This window comes from Amblyomma mixtum, chromosome 3 (assembly GCF_055824585.1).
Source record: "Amblyomma mixtum isolate Tamu chromosome 3, ASM5582458v1, whole genome shotgun sequence".
Taxonomy (NCBI): Eukaryota; Metazoa; Arthropoda; class Arachnida; order Ixodida; family Ixodidae; genus Amblyomma; species Amblyomma mixtum.
In genome coordinates this window covers 269,716,464-269,728,878 of record NC_143014.1, presented here as the reverse complement: position 1 = coordinate 269,728,878, position 12,415 = coordinate 269,716,464, and the positions used below count along the sequence as shown (strand labels likewise).

Below are 12,415 nucleotides of genomic sequence, written 5' to 3'. Positions count from 1 at the left end.
AAACAAGCATTTCGACGTTCAGCAGCGATCCGACCGCTCCTTCAGGCGATATCATGTGTTGCCGTCTGTGGAGGCGACTTTAGGGGGACTTTGTTTTTTGGCTTTGAACACAGTGTACAAACGCCGTTATATTTAAGTCTTCATGACGGGCCGAGTGACGTCTCTATGTTTCGCGGTATCTAAATTTACCCAAGGTTCAGAGAAGCCCCCATTACGAGGCTAGTAGTGCCAGTGAACCGCTCGACGTCGATGCCTCTATGGTGGTCACGTTTTTCGCAAAGTTTATCGACGGAAGTGCATTTGTTTGGAGCGTCGTAGATTATTCAGACATCAGTTAAAAAGACGCCACTTTGAGCGTTGCCTAGTGCGCGCATCAAAATGGCCCTCTTGGGATGATTTTGGTTAATCCAGAGCAGAGCCCGCCGTTCGACGTTGGCAGACAAGTGTGTGGCACAAGTCGATTTGGAGGCAGGCCACCCGGTTCCAATTTACCTGAATATCCCTACCTCTGACAACACAGACAGTTTAGGTAATTACGATTCAGGTGGACATGCGCTCATTGCTACACATTTTGCTGGCTCCTTGATTTTCTCTAAAACGTTACTGCACAGGAGCGTTAAAATATTAGACCAGAAATAAATCGGGAATTTGTGCACGAGGGTTGAGTAACGCCAAAAGCGCGGGCAGATGGCGCCGCTTAAAGGATGTCTCCGTCGACTGCAGCGTCCCCGGTGTTCTCGCCTGGGCGGAGCTGTCGCTGTTGTGGTCGCAGCAGCAGCGGGGAGCTGAGCGTGGACACCGCAGCCTTCAACTGGCCGCACTCTCCAGGGCTGCCTTCTACACCTGGCCTGTGAGGCGTGGCGAAGAAGCGTAGTGCCACGTCGAGCTGGCTTACGGCGGCGGCTCCTAGACGGACATCACGCTCGTATCCTGTGAATGCCTCATCGGCGTCCTAGGCTCAAGGATGCGCGCTCTGACCAGTTCCATAAAGGAATGTGGTGTGAAGCCGAAGTTGTTTCGAGAGGTTCCGTATTTCGTGCCTCTTGCATAGGATTGCTTCGTACAGAACGTATATGACCAGCCGACAAAATTACCCAAGAGCAGCGCTATAATTAGCCAGCTTCGAGTGCGATAATTTTTTTTTTACTCCTCAGTCGTTACTGACACTGACCCCGAGAGATCTTGATTTGTTTACAGCAAAGTGATGAAACACAAACATAGTGGACTGCTGCGTACCCGCGCACAATGCTGGCGCCGCCGTTTCTTCCATGCTTACCGCTAGGTGCACTCAAACAGTCCAGCGAGCAATGCATCAACGAGCAAGAGCAATTCGTGTGGCCTACATTTATTCCATTCATATAGCTTCAACATCAGGAAATGAGAACAAATATAAATGCGATGGCGGTGCAGGATTTGTTTAGAAGTTTCCGAGAATCAGTAATACTTCCATTTACAACAGACACATACCTAGTTTCGCACAGCGCATGGTACGAGTTGATTACGTGGCAGCGCGCTAAAAATATACCTCTCCTACGCACATCTCTCCTTTCGCTCTGACCAGATACCTAATTATAGAAAGTAAAACGGCCATCCTACTTCTGATATAGCTGTGCGTTTCGTCAGACAACTAATTATTTCGCTTAGTTTTGTGAGCAGGGCCCGATATTAGAAAAGTAAAGCAAGCGTTGTGGTTCTTTTAAGCATTATTTCTGATATAATCGTGAGCCTCAAGTGTTCTTGCGAAAAAAATGCAAATATTAGCACTAATGATACCTTGACTTATCACTTTATGGCGTTTGTTCTACGCAATTAGATCAGTTCATTGTTTTTTTCTTCGTGATCACAACATCATGGCTGTAGAGTTATTTTTGTTCCGTATGCAATAAATATATCACCGTGGCCTGCAGTAGCATCAACTTCTGTGGGTATCACTTACATGCTTCGTGTTTAGAATTCTTGTTGGTCTGAAGTATCGTCGTTTGCGGGACCCACACATGTTCCAGGTAATTCCGCTATGCAGAAAGAATCCGCATGATCAAGGAGAAACAGAAACTTGATGCAAAAAAAAAAAAAAAATTCACACTGTACCGGCATTCACAAAAAAGAATCTCAAATATGCGCCCAGGAATTTCAGCGCCAGTACAGAAAGGTGCTCCGATTCGCCGCTGACGTTACACGCGGCTCGATTTTTTCATACGACGTTGTGTCCTCCTGACTTGCGCCCTTAAACTATCAGATATCGTCCGTCGTCGTTGCACCCCACTTAAACCCCTTGTCCACCCACCACGAGAAACAATGGGACAAAAGATACCGAGGGCCGACAGCTGTTCACATTTTGCTTTTTTTCGTGTGCTTGGTTTTTCGAAAACTGCTCAATTACCAATCTGTCGCAGCCTTAAAAAGTTACATTTCGGCTCACTGAACTCAAGCTGGGTGTGCGCTTTTTGCAAACTCTGTAACGCGTGGAAACATTCCGCTACGCTACTTTCACAGGAATCGTCGATCAACGACACCTTTAATTCACATGAATCGTTGGACGCTAAATTTGAATTCTATATTCACAAGACTTAAGCCGCCCGCCTCAAAAGAGGTTTGACCGTCTCATGTTCCCATTACTCGAACGCCAAACGAAGACTGCGCACAGTCGGTGTAACCTGTTTACCATGCCAACATCGAATGGGAGACGCGGGTCGCATAGAGGACTTCGCGTATGAAAATGGATTGCAAAGGTTAGCTCTAGAAAAGAGCGCGATGTGTGTGTCACGTCCCTGTGCTACTTAGGTACAGGCAGGGGTTTATCAGCATGTCGTGTGCTCTTTCACGTAAAGTGGCATCTCACAAGTGTATGCTAATCAGTATGAAGTATTATACAAGTTCCAATTACGGACGAAGTAATTAAGGGAGTGGCAAAGTGCACGCTGGCATTTCCTATCCTTCTAGCTTGACGTGGCACCGTGGTGCTAGCATGCGGCGGCCACTGGAAATCCCTCCTGATCTGATGTACGCCGCAGCCCCGACAGATGGCGCGCCGGCAGTATAAAGTTCTTTCTACGCGGAGCCTGCGTTCGGGTGGAATGCTCTTTTGCGGCCATGTGGTTGTGTGCGTAGTGCGGTGAGCATTTATGTGTTTTCATTAGATGCAATATTACGTGCCTAGATTGGTGTGAGGAAGAGTTCAAAGACAAAATTGCGTAAAATGTGTATAGAAATAACTCCGACAAATGTGTGAATGAGTACAGCGGGCAGTGACTGTGCGGGAAGAGAAAACCGTGAAGGGAGCCATTAACGCTACCGCTTCGTACCCTTAAAGGCGGAACATAAGCGTCCCCTAATTTGAAAGCTCATCCTTTCGCTTCATGTTGCGCCTTTGGTCATTATATTGCGGTAAAATATGGATACAGGCTAACATCAATTTGTCCACTATGTCGCTTTAAAACAGATGTCCACAGTCACAGATGCAGTGGCATAGTCGAAATAGAATATATTTGGTTTGGTGAGTGTTGCTAGAGGCCACGATTAACCACAATACTGCTGAAAGCAGTTGGTGCCCTGGCATGAAAATGTAAGTAGTGGGAAACAGACGAGGAGAGAAGAACACGCATGATTACGAAGAGCCTCAAGATAAATTGCATATTATTGTGAATCAACTCAACAGATAATGAAAATAAAGTTGATCAAATCAACAGGAAAAGAAAGAGAGAATCAATAAATATATCTTGCAAAATTAAAACCCCATCACACAGAAGGTGGGGCTTTCATCTGAGAAAGATGTTGTTTTGTTCAAGATGGAAGCCCCTGTGCTTTTTCTGGCCTCGACGGTGCTGCTGGAGCCCCTGTATGCACCTTCTTCACCGGGGAACAGCAGGCGGTGTCGACGGCGCCCAGTGAGTCCTTAGTATGGCTGCACATCAGTCTCTGCGGCCCGCCAGAAAACGCAATAAGAAAGATAAGGCAGATTTGTAAGGTGAGCAAAAGAGGTCAGGTGAGTGGTTAGTGGCAAGCTTGGAGTATTCAGTACGGCCTTAAGGGGACAGGCCTGCTTTGAGTTTCCTACGCAGTCATGTTGCAGCAGTCTACAGGAACAACTCGCCGTTGCGCCGGCACCCACATTCCGTCTAACTGTACTGAACATGCAAATGTGCCGCATGAAAAATAGTGACATAATAGTTGCGCCAGTGGAATTGAAGCAGGCTGAAACTGCTCTGCTAACGCCAATGTCATTCTAAGCAGTGGTACCGAAAGCTGGCGAGCAGCTGGACATATTTTCCAAACAGTTAAAAAAAATGAAAGTGCAGATTTTAAGCAATGTGCATGTCTAGTTCTGCTATGTACTCCCTCTTTGCTCTTTTAATATACCCTGCACAGTCTAAGGCCTCATAATTAAGTGTGAATAACAAGTCGTTGGTCTTCGTCAGTGAGCCAGGAAAAGCGGTCAGTACTGAAGTTTGGCTTTCGTAAAATTGATATCGTAAAATGGCCAGTATCGGAGATGCATGGGTCTTCGATACTATATTTGGACACATTTTGTGTACCGTTATTAGGCATCGCTTGGGAAAAATGAAAATCTGAAATCATTGCTGTACGAAAATACACTTTTAGTGTGTCGTGTTATTTAACGATACTCGATGCTCGCAAAAAGAAGTGTGCCGCAGTTTTTGAGGCAGCTGTGAGCCAGACATTGGGCCAGCGGTCATGGCACAGGCGGTAGCACAGTGAAAAAATGGAAGAATTAGGATGAGATGATGACAATGCCACTGCCCGGTCAATCGTCTTTTTTCCTATGTTCGTTGTTTGGCAGATGTTAAGCGTTTCTGCACACTCGGAGGCAGTAGAAATGAAGAGCCAGGCTGACTGTTATGGATGGTATAAAGATCATCCCTTAACTCCTATTCCAGTTCCGGTGATTGCCAACAGTTCCGCTTGTTGCCAACTTTCACCTTCATGCTAAGCTGACAGAAGATTCTCTGTTTACGTTGTAACCACGATAAAGGTCACGCATGCTTCCGCACAAAGGTCATTGGGGTCATCAGTACCGGCAGCGTCACTGCCCAATGCTGACGCCTTCCTTTCTTTTGGAGGAGCAACGCTCCAACTAGCCGCAGTTATCAAAGTGATGCTAGGGAAACCAGAGTTTCCTAACTTTACCCCGAGCATCCTCGCGTCGGCGTGGCTACGATTCAGTGTTACCCGTGTACAAAACACGCCTTCGTAAACTATAACACGCCAGCGGGCAACGCGCTGGCGTGCACCTGTAGAGAGGATATCTTCATTTGCTTCGATTAAGCATGGCCGCATCGCGGAGCTCTTTCGGTAGAGTGCCTTAAGGAAATGCTCTTACTACCGTAAAGAAACATCTAATTAACACAGATTAGCAAGATATATGCTGCCTAAAGAAACCTTTAGTCCTTACATTCTTTGTTGCTTTCATTCTAGCCTTTAACGGAGAATGTTCAACCTCGAACGCCTGTACAGCGTATAGAGGGTGTTTCACCTAAGACTTTCTGCAATTTTTAAAAATAAGCTATTTGAATTAGATGCGCGCTTTTTCTGGCATAGCATTGTCAGTGGTGTAGTACATCATAATTCTACTAAGACGTGCTAACTAGCAGGCTTGTTAACCAATATTTAATAGTTAACTTTTAAACTATTACCGTTGGGCTCCTTAATTATTGAGAGGCATGCAGCCCACCGTAAGTAATGTCCATATCCGTTTTTAGAATTTTCAGAACGCGATTATCCTCGGCGCTGTGGCCCAACAAATTTCGCCTACATCGCGCCAAAAGACATGCGGTTTGAGAAGCTTGCAGGCAAAGCAACCTCTCCAGTGAACCTAACTCGTCGAAATAGCCAAAATTTGTTGGGCCACAGCGCCGAGGATAATCGCGTTCTCGAAATTCTAAAAACGGATATGGACATTACTTACGGTGGGCTGCATGCCTCTCAATAATTAAGGAGCCCAACGGTAATAGTTTAAAAGTTAACTATTAAATATTGGCTAACAAGGCTGCTAGTTAGCACGGCTTAGCTGCATTATGATGTACTACACCACTGACAATGCTATGCCAGAAAAAGCGCTCATCTAATTCAAATAGCTTATTTTTAAAAATTGCAGAAAGTCTTAGGTGAAACACCCTGTATAGTACTATATAGTACTGGGGGAGTGACTGTTCGGTTTTCCCAAGCGCCCGGATTTTGCACCTTTAACACAGAGCAAACGCAGAGGAAACCGGTAAATCCTCCAGTAACAAGTGAAGAACGTCACAAGGAGTTTCAGGTTTACATATACGTATGCAGTGAAGTCCTCAGAGAGCGGTTCGCATGAAGAACATTAGCTGTTAAAAAACAAAAGATTTCGTTAAGCTACTTAAGGAAGTGATCGCGTTAACGTAGCCTTGGCTTCACTGAAATGCTAAAGTTGTAAAGAAATCAGCTGCGCAGATAGTAGAGCTTAAAGGAATTGGAGTTCAAAGAAATCTGTGTGGCCGCATTCTTTTAAGCATCTTTTTACTATGGCTCTCATCGAAAACACTAAAAATTCAAGAAACCAAGGAGAAATATCTTAACTTTGCAAATGACATCGTCAGCTTTGCTAATAATGGCGACTTCAGTGATTTATCGAAGTATAAACGATAAGAGATATAGTATATGTGACGGAAATAAATATTGGTATGGTATCTTTTATCAGTATCGGAATTTCGCTTCACGTGATTTTGTTTTACTATTCGCCCCTTTAATGTTGTGCCCATTCCCTGCCATAATTCTTCGGCACGGCAGGGTATACCGAGGCTACTATAAATGAATAATAAATGTTCGAGGGTATCGGGTATCGGTATCAAAAAAACTTTTTTCCAGTATCGTGCCCAGGCCTGCCCCGTCGAAGTTCTGAAATAACCCAACAATTGTTTTAGAACGAACCGAAGAAAGACGAACATATGGCTGTTCGTTCGGGCGCCGGAATCGTGGCCTGCTATGAACGTGTTTTCAACAAATGTAGCTCGTAAGATGACCGGTGAGATGTAACTCGGCACCGCGATCCAGGGTTGGCACCGCCTAAATAATGATCCTCTTGGTTGAAAGTTAAATATGGCGTTTCAATGTTCCAAGCTGCACATGGGCTTATGCCCATACATGCAGAACAGGTAATTCGATACTCAACATTCTTGGGTTGCGGCAGTCCTCATACCACTGTCAGCGCAGTGGCGCAGCGGTTAAGGGATACGTCTCTGCACTTCCAGGTGGACGTGTCTATCACAGCCACCGGTAGAGATTGTGCGACGAATGCTGCTCTTCCACAGCAGCCTCTCGCGACGAATCATTAATTTAACTGCCACCTGCCAGGGCAAGTTGGGGTGACAAGACCTTGGTGGCGTGCCGCCGTCCTCCACAGCAACAGCTGGTGCGGCACCCCTCTGAACTTACCCGAGCTTACCCGAGTAATTCGGGCAAGCTTGGGTTAGTTCGGAGCATAACACAAGTTGATCAGATGGCAAGATTCTTGCTCGGGGTTGGTACGTCCGGAGTAGTGATTACGCATTAACAGCGGAGTAGGTCCCTAGAGAAAGCAAGCGTATCAGGGCACGAAAGTAAGGTGGGCGCACGAGGTAAAGATGTTTGCCTGGATAAAGTGGTCGCAGCTGGCACTCGGCAGGGTCAATTGGAGAATCATGGGAGAGGCCCTTTTCCTCCGGTGAACATAGTTAGGCTGGGGATGATGCTGACCCCCGGCCTACTGTACCTAATTAACTAACCCTCGCTATGTGGAAAGCTGCGCCAAAGTTGTAGACCCAATGATTGGTCCCATTACAGCCATCGATGTAAATAAAAGATGGACATCTCCTGACCATCGAACGTCGTTCGACAGTTGGTGAGCCATGTGTCCGTCGCACATCGTCCCGATGCCGAGCCAGGCGAGCACTTTCTTGCATCGGCAAGCTGTTGCGCAGGCCCTGTGGGTCCTTCCCCTTCGTCGGTATAGAAACAACCTCATTAGAGCATCGAAGAGAAGCGAGTGCCTTCACTTAAGGCCCGCATGAGGCCCGCGCTAATTTGACGCACAGCGGTCTCATAGTCTAAAGAGTACTTTACAAGAACTCTGAGCAACGCACAAAATAGAGTAACAATAGGTATTGCTACCGTTCACATGTGCAAGGAAAAAAGCGCGCAACTAGAGTCAAAAGCATACATAAAGCAGTAGCAGGCATAAGTGTCATTATACGAACAAAGAGGCATCCAAGATTGTATTCCACATGAAATAAATATCCACGTCCGCCATAAGTGAAAACTCCAACCTGCACTGAGACGCCTTCGCAGTAGTCGACGCATTTTTACGGTAGCATCTAGGGCATGCGGCGGCGCCGCTCGAAACGGGTGTTCATGCCTCGACGTCAGCAGTGGCGTATCGCAGCCGTCGGCCGCACAGGAGGGGGCTGTCCAGACGAATCGACTCACGGGTCACCCTCCGCTGATCTGGGCACCATCTGCGAGGCACAGGAATCCTTAGATTGAAGCTGCTGGCTCCTCGAGACATGCTGACCACGTGCTCAATGGCACGCTGATGTTCTGCTCACGTGACCTTTTTGTCAGCTTGTTGTTGCCTTAGTACCTTGTTGTTAGTACAAGGGGGGAAGGCGCTTCATCGCTGTCGCTGGGATCCTCTGGGTGCGTCTGCGGAATCTTCGTTTATTTCTACGCACGACATATTTTTTCGCGTCGCTAATTTGAAGCCGATTTCAATTAAACCAAGGAGAGGATTCCAGCATGTCTGCCGCAAAGCATTCGCCTTCGTTCTTTTTGTACCGTTGCATTTTGCACACGAAGTATTTGGTTATATCTCTTACGTTATGCACCGTTTTGTCTTTGACGTGGGCTTGAGAGGAACTGGAATCTACCCTACGCACAGTTAGTTCGAGCCCATTCTAAATTACAGACCCAAGTTCTGCCTCATGACGCTGCGGGCGGATATTAACGCGTTTAGCGTTGAAATCAGGGGTGTGGAGACCGCTGGCACGCGCAGTAGCCCGATGATGTTAGCGGTCTAAGCCTCCTCCCTTTCTTTTTTGGGTTTTTAGTGGTTCTGCGGGCATATTCTTTCTTTTATCGTTTTATATTCTTGTTACCACCGGCCAGAGCGCAATTATGTGCGCGCTCATTGTGAAGGGAAAGGCGACGCTAAAATCAAAATAAAAGCTAGAGAGATTTATCGTGCCGGAGACGTACTGCAAGAGGCGTATGACCGTTTTACGTACGGAAGCTGCGCATGCGCAGTGGCAAAACCTTGGCCGAGTAGAACCACTGCGCGTGCGCAACAGGCGTACGTAAAACCGGTATGCGTCTCCGCTAGTACGCCTTCGGTACGCTAAATCTTTTAGTCATACTCTGTAATGACTTCCGTTCCCTCAACGCAAGAATACCTCACGCCCCATTTTGCATTCCCGTCTCATCTCGCAGCTTTTTAAACGGCGATTCTGGCTTAAAAGGATCTCAAAATTGAGCCTAAAAGGAAGCATACAAAAAGGGAAGATAGTAAATGATTGCCGTGCTGTCATTTGCGGCGATAACAAATATAACAAAAACTTTTTTGGCGCAAGGGTGTTGAAACCTCTGTCCTTTCAGGAAGCGAGCGCAAATCCATCACGCTACAGAATGTTTTCATCAATTCTATAGCACGGAAAACAACCTCGTTAGGCTCGCACTCCGTAATCCCCGTCCCACATTTACATGCCGTGTACACCTCACTCCTCCAGCGCACCAAAATTCCGGGAGGCTTGCACCTGCTTCAGGAAACGGCGTTCAGTCAGCAGGTTCGTCCTGAGCAGCATATATCCTCCATACCAAGGCGCACCGTCTTGTGAACAAGAGACTTCGTTCAATGCGGCGGTTCTAGATGGCGATCCATCATTCGGGTTTTCCAGGGGCCAAGCAGTCCTGTGAACACAAAAAGGTCACACAGAATCCTGCTGTAGATCATCTTTCAAAATTTTTAGAGGTTGCTGCCGTGCCTCGCTGCCCACCGCGTCGTTGACTTCTGGCAAGATCGGTTTGAATGGTGGCATGGCCTTCTCCGAAAACTAATCTCGGATAGTTCAACCACCTTCTAGAGTCGCGAAGTCCGTGCCTTCCTGCGCCGGCAAGGGTGGAGCACCACTTTGCATCGCCGTACCACCAGCCAAAGAATTTTCTTACAGAGCGGTCAAACCAGACGATACAATTGCGACTGGCTCCCTTCTGCACTAATAACAAACAAGGTGAGGCGGACGGAGACCAGGACCTTCGGGCGGCAGCATACGCAGTCAACACACCCCTGCAAAGTTCTGCTGGAACAACGCCTTATAAGGTCGTGTACGGACAGCAGCGTCGACTTGCACCGGCGTGCAACTTGGAAACCTCTATTAACATTTGTACCCCGGTACCACGACAGGCAGTTTGTCAGCTCATCAGGTCGGAAACCCGGGAGAGAGCGTCTCGTGCGCAACAGACCTAGAAGAGCAACTTCGACTGCCGACGTCGACCAGCTCCGTCCTATAAAGATGGAGACGATGTGGGGGTCTCTAGTCAGCAAGGCGTAAACTAACCCCGAAATACGAAGGGTCCTATGTCGTCACGGAACGATTACGCGACAAGACGTGGCGTGTATACTCCATCGTTTGAGGGAGGCTCGGACATTCGTCGGAGAAACAATCTAGCAGTGCATATGGTTGGTTGGTTTGTTTATCTGGTTTAACGTCCCAAAGCGACTAAGGTTATGAGAGACGCTGCAGTGAAGGGCTCCGGAAATTTCGACCACCTGGGGTTCCTTAACGTGCACTGACATCGCACACTACACGGGCCTCTAGAAATTCTGCTTCAAAGAAATTCAACCGCGGCGGCCGGGATCAAACCCGCGTCTTTCGGGTCAGCAGCCGAGCACCATAACCACTGAGCCACCGCGGCGGCTGCAGTGCACATATATATATATATATATATATATATATATATATATATATATATATATATATATATATATATATATATATATATATATATATATATATATATATATATATATACATATATATATATATATATATATGGACTGCAGCCACCGCGGCAGGGACTCCATCTCGCTACCTTCGGAGCAGCAGCTGTCGAATGATAGTATAATAGATCTGCTGCAAGCACAAGAAGATTGTAGAGAAAAAGAAATGCCGCAGGGTTTTCTATCGGGAACTAAAAAAAGATTCGGAATGCGTACACCCTTTTGCTTTTGACACCGTTGGCAACCTTAAAGGGGCTGTGAAAGAGGGCCTCAACAAAGATGCGATACGCCTGAGACACTAAAGGACGCAGGGTTACAAATATCCTCCAGAAAAAATTGTTTTGTTGCGTTTTGTGAGAAATGGGTTATTTGTAATCGAAATTGGAATTTCTGCGTCTTCGCGCCTTTCCCTCTGCTTTCGTTAATTTTGCGCGCTGAAATGTCGGTCCGCCGGCTCCACGCACTTGGCCCCTCCGCCAGCCGCCGACGCGTGCGGGAAGCCAACGCCACCTAAACTGGTTTGGCGTTGACGGAGCTGGCAACGGCAAACCAATGATAGCAGTGCACTGCTGACGTAACGAGCGCTACATGACGCGTTGCGCGCGGATTCGCGCGAAAGCTCGGCATCGCTGGGCTCCTCGAGGCGCGGAAGCGGGAGTACTTAAAATGATATTGTCACGACCAGAGGAGCCGTGAAGGTAGACGTCAGAAAGAACCCAAGACCAGGAGCCTTCTTTTAATTATCGAGCCAGCTTCCACGACACAGAACAGAACAGCGCGCCACGAGAGCCCACCGCCGCTTCGTCGTCGTCTTCGACTCAGCGCGGAGGCCGCGCGGCGCGTTAGGCGCGTGGCAATATTGACAATTATCGGCTTGCTTATGGGCATGAACGGTAGGTGACCTGTACTATACATAATGCAAGCGTTCTATAGCGAACCTCAAACACCCTTTTCAGGGACCCTTTAAAGGGTGACGTAATGAAGTGTGCGTGCAAGCCTGGCGCAATGACGAGACAATCAGCATCTAATGTGGTGCCGATTGGTCATAAATGGCTCATCTGGCAGTAGCATTTCATGTATTTTTCTTATTTTGAAAATTTAGCGCACCAAGCGACAAGAGCACGGAAGAAGCCACCCATGCGTTAGCTGAGAACAAATTTATTCGCGCAAAAGGCAAACTCTTTGCGTCGGTGGAAACGTGTGCGTCACAAAGGGTGCAATGATTGACCTAAGCGTAAGACATAAAAACCGCAAGAAATGCATGCGCGGGTACGCAGCAGTACCACACAAAAACCATTTGAACGTCCCCCTGTACGGCCGGCGTACTGCCCGCGGTAATCACGTAGCGCCGCCGAGTGTCAGCCTAGCTTCGAGCATCTGGTCGGTTTCGTGTTTCGTCAA

The 12,415-nt window shown here is 47.4% G+C and overlaps 1 protein-coding gene across 1 annotated transcript in view; it reads left to right on the top strand.

Annotated features, from left to right (window-relative positions):
• Positions 1 to 3,785: 3,785 nt before the first annotated feature.
• LOC149354714 (uncharacterized) overlaps positions 3,786 to 12,415 on the top strand; it is a 94,509-nt gene continuing 85,879 nt past the window's right edge. Inside the window, exon 1 of the mRNA XM_089576027.1 lies at positions 3,786 to 3,884. Coding sequence (XP_089432153.1) covers positions 3,786 to 3,884 — 99 coding nt within the window. The remainder of the gene's footprint in view (positions 3,885 to 12,415) is intronic.